The 19,917-nt window shown below is 41.2% G+C and overlaps 1 protein-coding gene across 2 annotated transcripts in view; it reads right to left on the bottom strand.

Moving 5' to 3' along the window:
- Window positions 1-19,917, bottom strand: part of TMTC1 (transmembrane O-mannosyltransferase targeting cadherins 1) — a gene marked incomplete at its 5' end in the record, with an annotated part of 153,432 nt that overhangs the window by 57,263 nt on the left and 76,252 nt on the right. For both annotated transcript variants that reach the window (XM_083858670.1, XM_083858671.1), the window contains one exon: window positions 7,123-7,244. In XM_083858670.1, the coding sequence (XP_083714796.1) occupies window positions 7,123-7,244 (122 nt within the window). The remainder of the gene's footprint in view (window positions 1-7,122; window positions 7,245-19,917) is intronic.

The following is a 19,917-nucleotide window of genomic DNA, read 5'->3' as shown; positions in this document are numbered from 1 at the left end:
GGCCTCAGTTAGGGTTGTTCAAGGAGGTCTAAATATAAATCATGACCTCCTTTCCTGAGGAAATCTGTAACACCTTTTGACTGTAAAATTCATCTTGAGTTGTAGAAGTCTTTTGTTTCTAATCTTGTTGTCTAAAGTTTCACTACAGTCAGCACATCTTGGCAAAATGTTTTGGGTAATCTAAAACGTGGTATTTTTCACAGGAAAATGTGAGTATCAAAGCACCAAAACTTTTTCAATCACATGGTGCTAGAAGGGAAAAATCTGTTTAACAGTCATGTTTTGGACTAAATATCCAAAGGAAAGGAGGATGTGGGGTGTCTCTCTGTGGCACAGAGTAAGCCAGCAGCATTCACTGCTGAATATTGAGTTTTGGGGACAATGGGAAAAGCATTGTTTAAACTGCCTGTCTCTCATTAAGGATGACATGGAATTGATATACTTTTTCTTGGTCACTAGAGGTTTTGAAAGACTTCAGGAAGACCATCAAGATATAACATTTAACATACAAAAAATCCCAGTGGAAAAAAAGCAATCCCTACAGCTCGGAAGTATCAGTGTGACAACCAAGAACCAGCAATATACTTAAATTATACTGAGCCTGCTGAATAAAATATAAATTTTCACTGGAATTAAGTAGGCTTTTCCTGGAATAAAGTCTGCAGGTCATAATACAAAGACATACTGAACTATAAACACTGGAAGTATATATCCAACTTGGAAAGGTACCTTATGAGTTAGTGCTAAGACTTTGTCACTGGCTCTAAATTAAAAGCTATGTAGGCCTGCATTAAAGATACTTAGACATGATCAGCTAAGTAATCAAAATGATTTACCTCTACTAGCAATATGATCCTCTAGGAAGAACATGATGTAATTAGAAAAAATGCAGGAACTTTTCCTTATTAGAGAGAAAATATGCTAGAAATTAACTAAATTCGGTAACACTTGAATAGCTAGGCAACATTTGGACACATTTCCCCTTCCTTCCAAAAAGTCACATGATAAACAAACCCCCTTCATTAGAGTCTTTGGGTCCAAGATTTCACATCCAACAGATTCCTACCTGAAATATTTACAGGTAATACAGAAACCTTCCCAAGATTCTAACTATTATATGAATTATAGAAAGAAAACATTTTATAAATGAAAAATATTACATAATTCCATGAGGATTCCACAGAAATTTCTCTAGACCTTTTATATTTCAGTGGAGATGGGTCTGTATGCTACAGTTTTAATCTAAATACTGTCATAACTTCTGGAATTCTCTAATAGGAAGTAATTTCCCATTCAGTTCTATCACAAGTCTCCAAAAACTCCATGTAAGAATATTATGTATTAAATTTCACAAGGCATCATCTTAAGACCAATGTATTACCTTGCAAATAAGAACTCAACTTTTAATCTACATGACCAAGTAGATTACTTCCACAAGGTGACATTAACTAAATTAATTATTTTTAAACCCAATCTCTTTATCTATCTCTATTATTTTCAAGAGCAGAATAAATACATTTGAATATTTTCCTTTAGGTTAATCTATCACAACAAAACCAGAAATCTTTCCACTATAGTCATTAATGCCCATAACTCCATAAAAACTTATCTTTTTCCTGTACACGCCCAAAACACAACACATTTCTCAAAAGCATGTTTTAAATTTAGTTAAAATAACGCAATATAGCAGTCTATACCAAACATGCCATGAACTCATCTTTTTCAGCTTCGCAGAATCATTTCAGTTTTTATTCCTACATCTTTATTGCCTTTTGCCAAAATATATGTCACTGGCATCTCAGCATTCCTTGCCTGCATTAACAGAGGTTGGTTGCTTCGATTTTTCCTTGAAGTATTTAACAGGGAGGGAGCAAGCCTCCAAATGTAGGAGATTAAGTTTGGACACACATCTGCAAGGTAGCTGCTCCTGGCATTTAGCCTTCCTACAAGGAGTTATTTCTCATTTATTAATGAGAACTCTCTCTGCCCCCTTTTGAAGGGCAGAGTGGAGTTATTATCTCTATTTCACAGATGAGGAACCAGAACTGTGGTCAGCTGCTCCACTTGAAATCCCAACCACCTCACCTCCAGCCACAAGCCATTTTTGCAGAGTGCTGCTCAAATTGACACCCTGCAGCAGGGATAGGCATCCCTGCTGCAGGGTGTCAATTTGAAAAGAGGGACTCGGCTGGGGCTACAATCTGGCCTACTGCCATCACATAATGGTCTCTCATTTCACTCCCAGTGCCCTCAGGTCTGCACCTTACAGGGAATACAATCCAGTTCACCTTTTTTGAACTTTGGCTGCCCCATGGCCCCCGTGAGAATGGCAGCAACAGAGCAGACAATGAAATCATGTCTGTTTCAAGTAAATGGAACAGGTGTAATTTGGATTCCATATACAAATCCCAAATGACTTGTGGACTTAACTTGAAAACTAGCAAAATGCTTAATTGTATCATTGACTTGAGATCAGGGAGAAGATAAACCGGCTTCAAGGAGCCAATGAGACTTTCACTGCTGACTTTGCTGGGTCAGCATTTGACTCCAAGTGAAAAGAGAAGCTTCTTCTGTAAATCAGATAATCCTTTACAGGATCTGATCTAATACTGAAAGAATTTGGAAAGGCAAACAGAAATTCAGCTCCTGGTGAACTTGTAGCTTCAAATGACAATAAAGAAAGGAGTGGCATAGGAAACTGAAACCCCACTGCACACCTGGTCTGTAGGAAAATGAAGATAATGTGGAGTACATAACACACTCCCAGAAGAGAAGCACTGGTAAGTCCCATCCCCAAGTGTCTGCCTTGTAAACACTGGGCACTTTTGCTCAGAAATAATCAGGTTCATAAAAGTTACAGATGATTCCACCATGTAACAGGTTACTTTTCCCCCCCTCCAATTACATAAGTTAATGATGTTTGGGATTACACTAGCTGGAAAAAATGCATTAACACAAAGGATTAACAACATGGTCTATGCAAAGGTAAAAATTCATATGGTCCCTGCTTTGCTACAGAATGAGGAAAACTTTACCACAATGAGTTAATTTCTTGAAAAATACAAGTGTTCTTTTTCCTGGAAGCTGGCTTTCTTGGAGATTTTAAGATAGATGGTGAAGCAAATGGCATTCTGTATACAGCAGTGATCTCATCTCCTAGTATTGTCTACTGGGGTTGCAACATCAACCCTTAATATAGTGAGGAGCTGGCAAAAAAACCTGACAGCAACCTGTAATTGCCTGTGCTGGGAAGGAGTGACTGTGTACCCTGCAATCCACTCACTGCAATATCCACCACAAATGAGTGGCCATAAAAATGAAGCAGGTACCACTGGATTGCCTATTGCTTTTAGCAAATTGGAAATAACCCACAGAGTGATGTTTTGTTTGATTTGTTGGTTCATATGAGGCTATGAAAACAGCTTAAGTTGTCCAGCTACAACACAACAGCTCAGCCAGGAGCCACACCTATCAGGGTAGCAGTGAAAGATGAGGAAAACACAGAAATTGCTCTGGTAGGAGAGGTCTGATCCAATGAGGTGAGGGCAACTCCAGCTCTGTGGGAATGTCAGTAGAACAGGCAGCTCCTGGATAGTCCAAGAGTTTGCACTGATGCTCCTGTTTCTGCACAGAAAATGGTTACAGAGAGGAACAGCTGCTCCTGCATGAGCACAAACTGCTCACAACTCAGAATGACTGCCTGCACTCAGTCATTCTGCATTTTCAAACAATTACACTGTCTGTGGGGTTCTGAGCACCGTTTGCATTGACATTCTGAACAGGGGAAAAAACTGTAATTTTGGTCTTTCACTGATTCAGCTTTTTAACTGATGCCACTCTGGAAAACTGGCCTAGAGAGCTGTATCCTGTTCCTCACCCACTAGGTATTTCACACCCTTTGCCCTCCTGAAAACAAGTTTTCTCATCTTGCATACAAAAAAAAACCCCAGCAAAAAACCAAAAGTTAACAAACAAACAAACAAAATTAAAAGTTAAAAGACAATAAATTGTTTTCCAATTAAATTTTTCAGGCTAAAGTAATACTATTATTTAAAAATCCTATTAAAATAATATTGACATTATTAAACAAGTAAGTGCTTGTAACTTTCAAATGAAAAATAAATACAAGAAATATTTTCTCCAAACATTTCTGTTTAGCTGAACACAATTAAAGAAAACATTAAACCATTTTGACATAATTTGTATGTTTCTCCCCTGAGAAGGGCTGCAGACAAGAGGAATTATTCCAAAGACCCATGAATCCCCAGAAGGCAAAGCCCAGCCATATAATTAGACATTGAGCAAAAGGCTTCTTTCTTTTTCTCTTTCTTTCTTTCTTTCTTTCTTTCTTTCTTTCTTTCTTTCTTTCTTTCTTTCTTTCTTTCTTTCTTTCTCTCTCTCTTTCTTTCTTTCTTTCTTTCTTTCTTTCTTTCTTCTTTCTATTTATAATGTCTTTTACATAAATTCTTGGGTCCTTACTTAACTTTTATTGAAAAGAAAAGGCTTGATATTTTCCCCAGGTACCTATTGAGCAACACTAAATTGGGACTTCAGGCTGTGACACACATACACCACTGTCCCATCCATAAATATGCAAGTGTCACATCCATAAATATCAATAAAAGGCTATAGGTTGAAACAGAGATAGGAAAGTGCCTTCCAGCATAAGCCCAAAAACATAGATCACCAAATCCTCTCCATCTCTTTGAGAACTTTTGTCTAAATAAAACTGCATGGCAATCTCTAACTTGCTAACTGAGGTTTAGAGACTGAAGGGCAAAGGATAGGAAAACCCCTTTTCAAGATGGAATTTCAGTAAACTGCTACAGGCTGTTCTAAATAAAAAACATGATCACTTCCTAAAGCCATCATTACTAAATTGCCATCCTCCAAAGGGAAAAGGCAAAACAAAAGCACATTATTTTTGTTCTGCCATAGCAGGAGTCCACCTCACCAACCCAGCAATTTTGGACCTGGAGGATGCAAGAGATGCTCAGGTCTCTCCATATCATTTGGCAAGAAAATCCCCACCTTTGCTATGCACTGCCAGGGTTTGTCTTCCCTTTTCATGCCAGCCTGGGCTAAGAGCAAAAACCAAATGTTGCAAAGCAGGACAGGAGTGATCTGGGACAAGTATGAGATCCAGGGACTCTGACACAGAGCTAGCCAGAGTAATAATTTAATCCTTCTACCTCAGTCTAACTGAAAAAAAAAAAAAAAAAAAAAAAAAAAAAAAAAAAAAAAAAAAAAAGTAGCAACTATCAATTACCTACTTTGTAGGTCATATATTTGCAAAGCCCTCAGGGAGATGAAAGGCATTATAAAAACTACATGCACACATGTTAACGCTGATTAATTTTCTCTGTGCAAACATACTCTTTTTTTCTTCTTCATTGCCCCTCCTCTCATTATATCAGCAGTCTCATCTGGAGGAAGACAAGGAACTGCTGACAGCTCAAATATTCTCCGCAGTTGTTCTTCTGAGATTCAGAAATGCAACCATTCTGAACACAGCCCTGTGTTCAGCTGACTGTTTCCTTAATAGCTTTGCTCTTTCATGTGTTTCCTCATTTTCTGTTACATGAATTTAAAGAAATCTGATTTCCAAATTAATTTGAATTGATGCAGGATCCATTAGTTGAGGGTATCATTTTCAAAATAACTCTGGGAGACAACTTTCACTCACTATACTCAGGTGTACCCACAGCAAACAAAGGCAGGGCTAGTGACATGGATAGAGCCAACAGAATTTGACCTAAAAAGCATGTCTGTGTACAGAGGCACAGGGATACAGCCTAACTGCATAAGAGCCTTATAACATGTGCCATAGCTCCTCTACAGATTGAGGTTTACATCAATGAGCAGCTTTTTGTGCCAGTGCTTACACCAATGACAATCAGAATATGTACAGCTTTTCAAAACACTACATTTTTCTTAGAATGCTTGGATGCACAATTTCTGAGGAATAGAATTTAAATGTTTTGTGGAACAAAACTTCTGTTTCAGTTATCACAAAGTCATCCAGGGTGAAACTGAGGACTTTCTGTTTTGTCACCAGCTCTGCAATGGCAGTTCCCATTAGATATAACAGGCTGGCCCCCCTGCACTCAAGAGTAGAACTGAGATTTCTAGCTTGCAGCACCCAAGATGCACCATCCACATGCTCATGCATGGAACAAACTGTACTGGCACAAGTTTCCCAGAGATGTTGTGGAATCTCTCTCTTTGGACATATTCAAAAGCTGTTCGTACTTGGTCCCAGGCAACTGGCTCTGCTTGCCCAGGGGATTTGGACCAGATGACCTCCCAAAGTCCTTTCCAGCCTGTGTTTTTGTCAAATGGGCAATGGTCTGGTGCATCTTGGATGAATGGCTTCTGACTGCCACTGCAGCCTCTGGTCTGGGCACTGTGGAAATGTCACAAGTAACACCTCAAAGTTCCCCTTGCATAAATGCAATCAGAAACACCCAGACAGAAGAACAGACGATTGTTAGAGGCTAGAAGCTGAGGGGAATTTTAGAGCACTGGCTGAGGGATGGAGACTTTTCCTCCTCCTGTTCAATTCAACAAGTGCAAATCTCCACTCTTAGATGTGCCTGCAATCAGAAGCTTACAGGCAAGAGCCCATGCACATATTCCACAAGTGAATCCAGGAGCCTTTTGAGACAGTAAAAGTCTCCTCTGTGTTTACTGACCACCTAATGGAGTGGGAAGGCTGAACAAGAACCCAATAAAAACATGACAGCCTAACTTTCCATCAGCTGTCTTTAAGATAAAGTCATTGAGGAATTTATTTTGATAATGCTACCAAGAAAACGAGTCTTAGAGGACAATTCTCAAGAAACAACATCTCGTCTCTGTACTGAGCTGTGTCAAGCACACCAAAAAAAACTGTGTTTAAAAAGAAAAGCAAGGATTTTGAGTAGCTTTGCTCCTGCCAAGCAATCTGCTCTCAGCTGACTATGAAACCCCTCATGATGTAATGCCAAAACTCCCAGGCAGAGAACACACTGACCCACAATATAATGTTTGAAGTACTTAAAGGAGGAGAAGCAATCATGCCTGCTTTCAGAAAATGAGATGGTGGTCTCATTAGCAAAAAAATTCAATTGTAATAGTTACCTCGGCATGTAAAGGACTCGCTCTGCCACCACAAATCCCACCCTGAAGAAGAGGTTGCTGGCTGGGATGAATGGGAAAACCAGGAACAACAAGCCAACCAAAACTTCTTTGTGTTCCACTTTCTGCAATAATACAAAATTAAACAAGTATCAACTTAAAAAATCCAACTTAATTCACCTCTAACTTTCCCCTTTCTTTTGAGGGTCATTTAAAAAGCAACTTAGATTAACATTTGGCATGTTTTTGCATTTAAAAGAAATTTTTACCAGACACTAGTCTTTGATATTTATGCACTCCTGGTACATCTAATATGCCCAGAAAGTGCACAAACACTACCCACTGTGTCTATTATTACCCTTGGTATCTTTTCCAACGTCAGCTCTACCATATGCATGGCACAGCTATCACCTAAGATATAACTCACACTGATAATATATAAGTATAGAGTAGTGTGAATGCATACATTAGAGTGTCTATGACAGTGTGACTGATATACACAAATGTATATCACATACACAGACTGCTGTGTTCAATCCTAAATGTTTATAACAGAGAAAAAGCTGTTCAATCGGTCACATTTTGTGCAAAGAAAACTAGCCCCAAGTGACACATTAATGCACTCATTTTATCTCTCTCAAGGAAAATATCTACACTTGAAATGATACTTTCATACGCAAGGTCTCTACACTCATACAGAGTCAGAAATTTGAGATATGCTGTATGCTAAAATTAATGTTTTTCACTTGAGCTCAGTCAATGCCCTCCACTTGTACTCACTTTAATGTTAGCTCACTCTTTGAGGAGAAATGGAATTACCACATGCAATTCAAACCAGCTGTGATCTGTGGGGCAAACACAGGCGTCTGGGGATACAGTGGCCACTCACCCTGCTATGGAGAGACCCAAGTCTCCTGGGCAAGCTGAGCTCCAGGTTTAGCTCCACCCCAAGAGGGTAAATCAGCTCTTGCTTCTTAAAGAATGACACCAGGATAGAAAGTGGAGCTTTAGGCCTGTTCAATCACCCAGGCAGACATCTGTGCTCGCCCAGCTCAGACACTGCTCCTCACTGTCTGCAGACATCCCGAGAGGCTTTGTCATGCTTAGAAACAGATGCAACCAGAATCACTTAATGATTGCAGCACTTTCTAATTGTTGTGGGCGACTGCTCAGTTTTGGAGAGCAAATTGACTTCTCTTTGCCGGAGGGAGCTACATTTGGAAATGTTGAACAAGATTTTGAGTAGAGAAATGGAGCCCAATCAACGATGCAGGGCTAAGTACAAACTGTCTTCCTTTTGCACAGCTGCAGACTGCAGAAGCAGTTTCCACTGGTCTAGACAGTGGCTGAAATTCAGAAGTCCTACTACTAAAATATATTCATCCTATTCTATGGGAAAGACAACAAGTCTTTTCTATAGGTACCGAAAACAAGTGTACAAGTCAGGAGCCTCTGATGTCACTTTAAAGGAGCTGAACCACAGGATCGCAAAAAAAGTGCACGGATTTCTCCTGGCTCAAAGAGGAATCACGAGGCAGAGAGAGCCTCCAGACTTGTTCAGATCTCCAGACTTCTTTATCAATATGTGTTTTAAATAGCACCACAATTATCTATGGTACTTCTATTATTCACTTTTTCAGTATCTTGGATTCACAGTTACTAGTGCTTACATGCAGTCACAACAGCCTCTAAACTACATTATTCTCAGAGCTGAAGGAGACATCAGTCCATAAAGATGATGAGCAGAGGTGCCTGGTAATTACAACAGAAAATTGAATCGAGAAAGAAAAAAAGGACTAAAAATTTCTTCTAATCTCTGAATGAAAATTACCAGTTCTAGCTCAACTTCAACTTCCCTCCCCCCACCCAGATCTGGAAATATACTCCATTTTTCTCCTGCCATTTGGCTCTCCCTTCCGACTTTGTCTGACCTAATTGTGATGCCCATCTTCTGCCACCACTCTACCTCAGGGGTTTGACACTAAAGACCCAGAGGCACAAGAAGGTATGCTGGGCCTAAGGGAATGCACTACTACCAAATACAATGTTCTCAGTCCCCAAGATACACAGCTGCTTTCAAACAAACCAGCTATTTCTCCAGTTGTTGATCATTAAATCAATAATTGGGAAAACAACCTCTAGTTAAACATCTCTAGGAAGGACACTGTGTTAATTCAAGGCTGCAGCATTGCAGATAAGCAAAGGAAACTGAACGCTAGAGAAAGACAAATAAAACTTGTGCATCAAATGGGAAAGAGGAGAATGTGGGAATTAGTTCAGCTGAAGGATCAAATGATTCTGCCTCCCCTTTTTCTCCCCAGAAAACATGACAACTCAATGCTAATGCCATTGAGGACTGCCAGCTCAGTCCCTCGGGCAGGGCTCAGAGACAAGAGGCTAGCACACACAAACCAGCCTCACGGTGCAGCAGAACCCTCCATGGTGCTCCTTACATCTGAAATGAAAAATACCTGGCAGTGCCCTTTTACAGCATTCCATTAAGGCAGAGGCTTTTGGGAAGAGATGGTCCTCAAAGGCCAGGCTTCAGCTGGTTTTGTGCTATGTGTCGTCATGCCCATGACCCAACTGTAGAGCTGCAGGAACAGAGGGCAGGAGGATCTCCCAGTCAACACAAGCCATAGGAAATTCCCTTCACGTGTTTTTCTAAATAAAACAAATCCAACCTATACAAAACCTGTTAAATTTTCCAGGCAAAGAAATAAAAGAAATATTAGGCCCATTATTATTTGGTTTACCTACTTTGTTCATATGATCCAACTTGAGATAGCTGAGCTAAAGGTGTCAGAATCAACATCTTCCAGGTGCCCAGAGCAATAGTAAAAGCTTTTAAAGAGTAATAGGTAATTTTGTTTGTCTTCCTTTCTCCTTAAAATAAAATAGCTAGGACTAGAAATTATAGATCACTACATTCTTTTTACAGAGAGATAATTTCTTTCCTCTTAAAGACAGTGCTTTCTTTTGAAAACACAAAGCTTGTCTTCCTGTCACTGTAGTCTCTGGTGGGAGGGTCAACAAACACATTTGAATTACCTTTAGAATGATTACTCTTGTCAAAGAAAAATTGATTTCAAATCAAAATAGCATTTGTTATAGTAAATAACTTGGTGGGAGGGAGGAGTTTTGAAATTCACATCTAACTCATTGCAATTAGGCCTTCATTATATTGTAACAAAAAACCCCACCAATAATACAACAAACTGAACCAAAAACTGATTTTAAAAACCCCAGCTTTCTAATGTTCTTTTCACCAACTTATCAAAGAACTAAAGAAAACTATCTCTCCCAAGGGCCATGCAAAAAATAAGTGTCCCACTGTCTCAAACAGAATATCAGAGAATCACTCCAAGGTCAAACATGATCAATACAGGAATAAATTTTTAAAAATTGCTTCCCTAGCAATTTGGGGGAAAAGGAAGAAACTCTAGAATTTACAACTGAAGAGGTCTTTCCATTTTACATGTATGACATATTCCTGAGCCATAAATAAGAGTTTGCTGACTACCACTAAAGCACAAGTCTTCTACAAAGCAGAGCCCTCTAAGTGTGAGTGCAGGAGGTGCAGAAATGACTTCAACATAACTGTCATAACTATGAACTTGCATAAGCCCACTGCAAATTTCTTATTTTTCCCCTCGAAGAAGCATGGTCTGGGGTGCTCGATCCATTAAGTCTACACTGTGCTGACTGGACTGATGTTGACATTGCCTGGCACCTCCAAGGGCTGAGGCACTTGAAAGCAGAGCTGTGAGGACAGCATTTCTCCTAGCTGGACTAAGCTGCACCTCAGGGAAGACGGCAGCTGGGCAAACAAATCCAAGCAAATTCCATTCTGTTCTACCTCTGAATGTTTCCAAAGGTGTTTATATGTGCCTGCCTGTTTGATGGGAAGGCAATCAAATGGATTTAATTCCTTCCTCTAATAGTTTTTTGACAATGAGGCAAGTGTCATCTCTCCACCATTTAGATGCAACAACTCCACAGAATAAAGACTTCCTTTCTACCAAAGGCATCAATCCCGCTGACTGTGAGCTCTGGATGGCTCTGGATTGCAGACAGTGAGATGTTATGCTTGGAACACATGACTGCATGTGCAGAAAAGCTGCATCCCGGAAAGTTGGTAGTGCACAGCTGTATAAAAGCAATGACTGCTATTACACATTTTCAAACACTCACAGGCCTAAGAGGTAAGTGCATTATCCATCAAAAGAGATACAGAGACTCAAAAGAAGCTGCATGACTCTCTGCAGACCACAGACAAGAGGATGACACTTCTTCAGTTTATTCCTAACATCCATTTGTACAAAGCCTTAGTGGAGACTGCAAACAACCCTATTACATCTATTCCAGTTGCACCACTCTCTCATGAAGCCACAAGTGGCTCAGCAATGTGACTCTTCACCAGCCTGCATCAAAACACTGGCAGCATCTCACCTGGCAAGAAGTCAGCATCTGCAAACATCCACTCTTGCACTTTCCACATATACAGCATATACATCATAAAAGGGATGGTGTAGAAGCATGTCAAATTCACTCTCCATTCATGCATAAGGTGATAAAAAGAAAGCATTAAGCTCATCAGGAATTAACTATAGGAATTGATTCCTTCAAATGAAGAAAAAAAATCTCTGTGGTTGTAAAGCTCACAGAAGCACTGAGTGTTTCCAAGCCCTGCCTCACAGATACACACACAGATGGGCCATGGCAGAGCTGCACCATGCTCCATGTACCATCAGCACAGTCTCTCTAAGGTCACCAACAGAATCCTGAATGGGACACACACATCTTTATCTACTGTGACCAAACAGGAGGGCACTGTGGAACTGTGCTTATTTCACACTGCTTCCAAGTGAATGATGCCGAAAGTCAGCTGTCAACAGATGGTGAAGAAAACTCAAGCATTTGGTAGGCAAAAGGTAACTTACCAGCTTCAAAACTGGCTCAGACACCTGTCTTAATCAGCTTGCTCCTAGCAAAAGCACCATAAATTCTGTAATCACTACGCTTTATTAGGAGTTTAATTTTTTCATCTCATTAAAAAAAAAAATTTTAAAAAGAAAATCGGCATCTTCAGTAGCACCAGCTACTTGAATGCCAAGCTTAGTAACTCGCTCAGTTTCTAAAATAACTAATTTTTTTCTTGGTGATCATCGAGTTTTGATAGAAATAGCCATAGATTTCTAATGCTATTTTTATAATCATTGCTGTCTGCTTATTAACTACCTGACACACTGATACTGTTTCAAGTATTTGGTACAGAAACTACTTTCCAGTTCACCAGGGGCAGCATCTATTCAGGAACTGGTGCACAGGGAAACGTACACCAGTCAGAATCTGAAATCAATAACCCTGGAAAGGAGCATTGGCTGCCTCAGACAGGATTATCTGAAGAGAAATCCTTGGTACATGAAAAAAATGAAATTTGGAGAATTGAAACCCTTGTTTGTTATGTAATAAGTGTATTAATATCTTGAATGTTTATTTTGTAATGTAACAACGAGAAGCCACCTTGGTAAGCAAAAGGAGAGAGCCCTTTAAAAACCGCAGCCCCCCTGATGCTGAAGTGAATGCCGAGAACCAAGAAAGAGGGCTTTGAAAGGAGGCGAGGCGCGGGCCTCGCCCTCGGTCTCCCCCCCCGCCCCGTGCGGGCGGCTGTCTGCGAGCTCCCCGCCGCCGCGGGGTCTGGCTCTCGGCGCCCCCGTGGCCCCCGCCCGCAGTGGCCGCGCTCCCGGCCCCCACCCCCACCCCCGACGCTGGAGTGAGACGCCCGCCGCCAGGGCTGGGCGCTCCTGCCGCCAGGGCCGGGGGAGGGAAAGCTTGCCCGCTCGCCACCGCCGCTGGGGCCATGCTCCCGGACTCCCCGCCGCTGCCGCCGCTGCTGGAGCAATGCCGTGTGTTCTCGCAGTCGCCGCCAACCCCGGCTCCCAAACCGCTCCAGAGCGGCACAGCCGATAAGAGCGGCCCGCAGCGCTTTGTTCCCACCACAGCCTCGTCCCGCAGCCACGCCGATAAAACAGCGCGTCCCCCAGCAGCCGCGGGGCCGGGCGCCCCCGCCACTGGGCGGCCAGCCACTGCTGCTAGACGGCGCGTCCCTGGGCTCCCGTGCCGCATCCCCGGGCCGCCAGACCGCCACCCCGCTCCAAAAAAGAACCCGCGCCCGCCACGCTCCGTCCCCACCTCACAGCCCCGGCACTGCCCACCATCGAGACCTCCGAGATGCCATATCTGATTGCAAAACTGCCATGAGGTCGTTAGAGCCTGCAGCCCCTGCTTCCCGGAGCGATCCTGAACATGCAAATTAAAAATCCCAGGTGCATCTTGGGACCCTTTTAACACCAAAAACCCCTTATAAAAATAAACCTAAGTAAAATTTAAACCCACAAGAACCAATATTAAGCCGTGTGTACCCTAGAGCATCAGTGGAACTGATTTTTCCTGTTTTTGTGACTCACTGTGACTTAAAAGTACCAAACCAGGAGTGAGACCCCGAGGCAAACAAAGGGAATTCAGAACTCCGGGAACACTCCCAGCGAGGGAAGATTTCTCCAGCCCTGCTGAACTTCCTGCTGCAGAGCTGAAGGGACCCTCCTCCTCCAGGGCGCACCGGGCAGCCAAAACCCCTCGAGCAACCATTGTAAGAGCTGATTAATAAAGGCATTTTAAGGAGAAAAATATTATCTCCGCCCATTTTTAACAGTACACATCTCAGACCACCTTAACAAGATCATTCTCTCTCCGTTTCCAGAGGGAAGAAGTCCTGGTCTGTACCAGGCAAAACAGCATGTTTTTCAGAGATGCTGAAAATGCCTGTCCTGGGTTGCAGTGTAGGATGCACACAAAGTATTTATTCTATTACCATCTTCATGAACTGTTAAACCAAGTGGGGCAGTGTTCTTCCCAGGCCCCCTGCCTTTGGGCTGTCTTCTGTTAATGGCCCATTAACGCCTTGCCCATGACTCCCTCCAGGAGTTATCTCTGTTTAATGGGCCATCAAAGACCCACTTCACAACTCATCATCCCATTGTGAGATGCTCTGCCCAGGAGGAGGAGCCAAGCATTCTCACCTGGATATAAGCTGGTATTTGGGACAGTGTAAGCAGCCCTAACCTACTGGATTCCCAGAGGACCAGAGCTACCAGACCTTTCTACAGGATCACTGCTTCAGGAAGACCACCTCATCTGGACTGCTTCCACCATCCTGCTCAGGTTGTATTCTGACTCTCTCAGTGGTCCTTTGTGTTATTGCATTTATTTTATTTTATTTTTACCTTTTTACCTTTCTTCTTATTAAATTGTATTACTGACTTGGAGCCTCTCACTCGTTTTGCTTTCAAATCACGACAATGCCTAAAAACTTTACATGCATGAGGACTGTGGGTGCTCAACAACTCTGCAAATTTGGCTTCCAATTATGAAATTAAAGGAGAAAGCAATTCTTTCCCATTCTCATAACAGGGCACAGAAATACATCCCATAATATATCACATTTTATGTTAGTATCTTAGAGTAAAATTTTGCTATCTACTATTTGCTTTTCCCATGCAGAAGTCATTCATTCAGCTGTGTGTTTATGGCCTTTCTCATGCAGGTCTCTGAAATTCCCTCAAGACATAAACTCATTTTCCCAATCCTTAATCTCTGCAACCTCTAATTCCACTTGACAAGCCAATTTAAGCAGGATGAAGAAACACACAAATCTTCGAAAGAGAAATGGAACATTCCAAAAGGAAATAGGAAAATCAACAAATTGCTCCAGGAATTAGAATAACCCTTTTGACCTTGTGGTAGTGTAGCTTTTCCCTCTTCCCTTTCATTCTGTGACTGCAGGCTGCTTGACTGGGTGGGGAAAACAAAAAAAAAACAAAAAACAAAAAACAAAAACAAAAACAAAACAAAAAAAAACCAACAACAACAACAAAAAAAAAAACACAGGCAAAATTCAATGCATAAATTTGCAGTACATAAAAGCATGATCTTTGGAAAAGCAACCCTGTTCATGGTGAATTTGCTCTTGAGAAGGTAACATGGAACAAGAGGAGCCTAAGAAGAAACCAAATCCACAGTTAACTAGGCCAAGTAGCCACGATGAACAATCCTTACCTCTCCCAGCTGTATATTTCTTGCTCCTTATTTCATCTACACTCTTCTGCTCACCCCTACAACTGTGCCATTTCAAAACCTTTCAGCTCTGAGTAGGTCTTGAAATACTAACTTGAATCGGAAGAAGAAAATGGTAGAATAAAAAGAGTAATTCAGCTTTAATATGCTGAAAATGGCAGAATTATCTGCCCTCCTGATAATTACCTACACCACACTGCAAGCAGTAAGACCCCATTTACTGAGATGCTGAATATATTCATAGTGAGCCAAATCAGAACTAGTTCAACCCATGGTTATATTTACCCAGAGTACCATGCTCCAAACCTGTTATTTCCAAAAATCTACCAAGCGAAAGAAAATCTGATGTAAAAGGTATTTTGATAGTTCTTGCATTTGCTTTTCTAACCCAAAACAGCAGTCTGTTACTGACTAAGGCAGCTTTTCCTTTTAGCTTGAGCCTGTCAGCTGGCACAGGGAGCTCCCTGGGAAAGCTTCCCTGCTCCTTCCAGCCCCACTAGGGACTCACGTGCAGCTGATGTGGATGCAGCACTCAACAGAGCAGAAACATGGCCAGCGAGCTTGGGGTGCCTGCAAGGGGCTCCCCTCTTCCTCTAGATTTCACTATAGGAGAGTCTTTATGGCTTGTTACTCTCTCCCTGCAGCAAATATTAACAACAGAAGCAGCACAGAAAAAACTCACTGCTAAAGATTAAGAACATCAGTCCTGACCTTCTCTCTATGTGAAAAGAATTCAAGTGTCCCCCAGGATAATGAAAGCAGGATTTATTTTAAATGGACCTTTTACGGAAATGAGTGCGGTTTCCAGCCCGTCAGATAGACTCTATCAATAAATAGCCTTATTCACCTTGCTGTCCCATTGAAGCATGTATTGTTCTGGAAGCGTTGTGGCATATAAATTTTACTAGGCACACTTTCTAACTATGCTGGTACTACTGTAGAATATTATAAAAGGCAATTGTTTCCCAGAAAGGTCCATAAGCTGTGATTTATTAATGAAATGCCAAACCTGGGAAACAAGGCAAAGGTCTCATGAGTGCAGAGTAAAGTAAATAGTATGACAGAATACACATAGTGAGTGCTAGCAAAAACAGCAGAAACATACACACGAAGAGAAGATGCAAATGCGTTCCTCTCCTGGATGGTACTGAACATTGTCAGCTAAGAAATTTAGTCTGAAAGTCACTGAAGAATATGCTCAGATGATATCCATATATATAATCCACCAGATAAATGGCAATATGATGCCAATTACAGTACAAAATAAAATCATCATAATGTGGTATAAAATGCCTTGTCTTGGCTAAGAAGCACCATGCAGGGAAATTCAGAGGCAGGACCTTTAAAATTAGATCTGAAATAAAAAACGACCAACTGTAGCATATGAAAGATCGGGATAATACATGTCAGTCACATCCAACGAATATAACCTGAAAACCATCACAATTTCCAGTTCCATATGTAGCCACATCACACAGAACAGCCAAGCACATTACTTAAAAAAGTTATAGCGCACACTAGATGTATTTTTTTAATTGATGTGAAATATTGGTAGCATTCCCTCCTCAGACATGAGTAAACTGCTGCACATCATTATGTGCTCCTGCTGAACAAGAAGAAGGTGCTGTGAACCACCAGAAGGTACCTTTATAGTGCTAGTCACAGGTACAAATGTGTGAGGGCCATCAGTGTGAGGTGCAATACACTCCCCCAGATTGGCCAGGTCCAAAAGCCACTACTTTAAGTTAGTTTTCCAGATTGCCCCACTTAATTAGCCCATTACATACATAAGCTGTCCCACTGTCAGCCCTCCCTATATCAGGTACCATAGAGAAAGTGGAATCCTATCCATTACGTGCTCTGTACACATACATTCACGACTGAAACTAAGCTGCTAATTAGGCAGCGACCTAAAAATGCCATGCAGAATGGAGCTTCAGACATCTGAGGGGTCTTCCTTTCATGCTCATTGAATTATTATGACACATCAAAGAAATAACTGTTGTCCTGATGATAATGTCAAGAATTGCCCTCCCTCCAGTTCACCAGGTGCTCTCAGTGTCTTCCCGTAAAGAAAGGCAGTGCCATGGGCCCTTAGGTACCCCATTGGCCATCTAAAGCACCAGATTATTTTTCTGACCTTGTGACTGGCATGCTCAATATCCACTGAGAGAATGCCTTTTCCTGGCATTCCTTTTACCTTTGTAATCCATCTGGAAGTTACACACCACATCACCACATCCATTCCTCATAGCCAAGGCTATGTTCTTTGACAATGAACAATAAATAAATGTCATCCTCTTTTCCCAACTATTAAAATTTCTCTGGGATGCAGGCATTTTCAATAGCACCCCAGCCTTTGTCACATCCCCAGCATGCTGTTTGAAGCCTGTGTGAGGAAGTGCCCTGCAAAGAGTTGAGCAGAACAAGCCTTATTTGGAGAGCTGTTCACAGGGAGCTCTCTAGCTGGTGAGAGGGATTCACACTACAGAGGAGAAACGACCCAGAGAATGGAAGTTATACACAAGGAGTTAACAAAGCCATTTTTTAAAGTGACCTCCTCATTAAGTAAAGAGGAAGACAACAGTGAAGGTGAACAAGCAGGATGAGAAGGGAGGCTTCTCTCTCCAAACAAACTGGAGAGCTGCCTTCTCTGTTTCTTAAATCCCCATCTAATAACAGACATGTTTCAAGGAAAGCACCCATGGGTAGAAATCTTCCACTGTTTCTTCCTTTTTGAGGTATAACAACATTCACAGAATGAAACAAGAAAGCTTCGTGCCTTAGATATCCTTTATCAGCACCACACATACATGCCCAACAGAGTTATTAGCCTAATCACAAATGTCAACAAATTAGCCCTGTTTAAAATTCAAGAACAATAAAGGCAGAAATCCAATCCATGCGTTCTCTAATTACAGTACACACAAAATATTCTGTGAGTCTCCTGTGAGTTTGTTTTGTGGATGCACACACATCACCTCTTGCCACTGAAAATCAGTTCAATGTTCACCGGACCAATGTCTTCACTGCTGCCAAAACAATTTCTAGCATTTCCATTCTCCATGCTGCAGAAAGGAAAGCAATAGTGCCACTGAGAATGAATATGAGGTTCTGCTCTCTCTTACCCCTGCACACCTATACCCTAAAGAGAGAGGCACATAGACTGCATGCCTGTTTACTCTACAACCATTCCTCAGGAAATTGCAAGCAATCTCTTCCAGCTTAGACCTTATAATGAAAAACGAGAGAAAAATGGCTGCTAAGACTGTTGCGTTTGCTTCAAAAAGAAAGCAGAACCTCTCACACTTTACAAAATGTGAGAAATCAACTGATATATCTTGTACTGCCTCTTGCCTGGGGCTTGATGGGGCATGCAATGCCCTACAAAAGGCCACTGCCGCTTAATTAGGAAAGATGCTTTCCTAAGACCCTAATACAATGAATTGTGCCTGCAGTTCATGTGCCCTGAACTTCTCTCTCCCTGTTATAAAAGGGATTGTTTGAAGTCAAATGGCATAATTTATTTCCAGGAAAAGTGCTGCTTCCTGTTTGCTTTCCTCATAAATTCATACAACTCAGCCCAAAACAATCATCTTCATACAACTGAATAGCAGTACCATGACTCAGAGATGATGTGAGTTGTTAAAATAGAAAATAGCTTCAGATACGTAGAATTTCCTAAAAAGCAAAATATTTCCAATTATACTTCTAATTTAATATATTTTTATATATATATATATATGTATATATGTGTGTATATATATATATATATATATATATATATACACACACTTCATCTCTCAAAGTGCTCAAGGCCAGGTTGGGTGGGGGCCTGAGCCACCTGGTCTAATGAAAACACCACTGTCCATGGCAGGGTGGTTGGAACTGGATTATCTTTAAGGTCCCTTCCAACCAAACCCTTCTGTGATTCTATACCAAGGGCTGAGGGAAACACGTCCAAGCTGTTCCCCAGGAGCCATCACCAGTTCCATGTTCACAGTGGGTTTGTTGGAGGTTGCAAGTGCTCATGAGAGTACATTGTCAAGATGGTTCTAGTTTTACTGGATTAGATAGAAAAGCAAATCACTTCAGATCCATTTATTCAGTGCTTGGGGTTTTCAAGGATAAACACAAAGGAATCTTTAAGATTACTTTCCATGCATCTGGTAAGTACCTAAAGAGTAAAATTCATGTTGTTTAACATTCACAGTGCTCAAGAGCAAAACTGAACTTCTCACAAAAAAATTAGAGCTTGCAGTTTCAAATCAAAGAGTGATATTCATAAATCTAGACTGAATTGTTTTTTAAAAAAGAAATAAAAGATGATAGAATCTTTTTCAAGCAAAACAACAATATTAATCCTACATATAGTTCTGACAGCAGGAAAAGAAATAAAAAGCAAACAAAACTTCAAAGAACATGGAATAAGATTTTTTAGAAGTCTTCGGTACTGGGCTAATGACAAGTTTGTAATTAACTTCCCTGAGAACAGGATTAGGTCTAATACAAACAGTTTTGAATATCTCTAGCAGTGAGTAATGAAGGCAGAAGGAATATGAGAGGATGTACAATCTGCAGGTAGAACTGGTGAATACCTTATAGGGTGTTTTCCCATATTTCCCATACAGAATCTGTCAATGTATTATCTAAATTAATGAC

The sequence above is a fragment of the Zosterops lateralis genome (genome assembly GCF_965231275.1).
Source record: "Zosterops lateralis genome assembly, chromosome: 4".
NCBI lineage: Eukaryota > Metazoa > Chordata > Aves > Passeriformes > Zosteropidae > Zosterops > Zosterops lateralis.
Note: the sequence above shows the minus strand (reverse complement) of the source record. Positions and strands in the feature narration are given on the sequence as shown.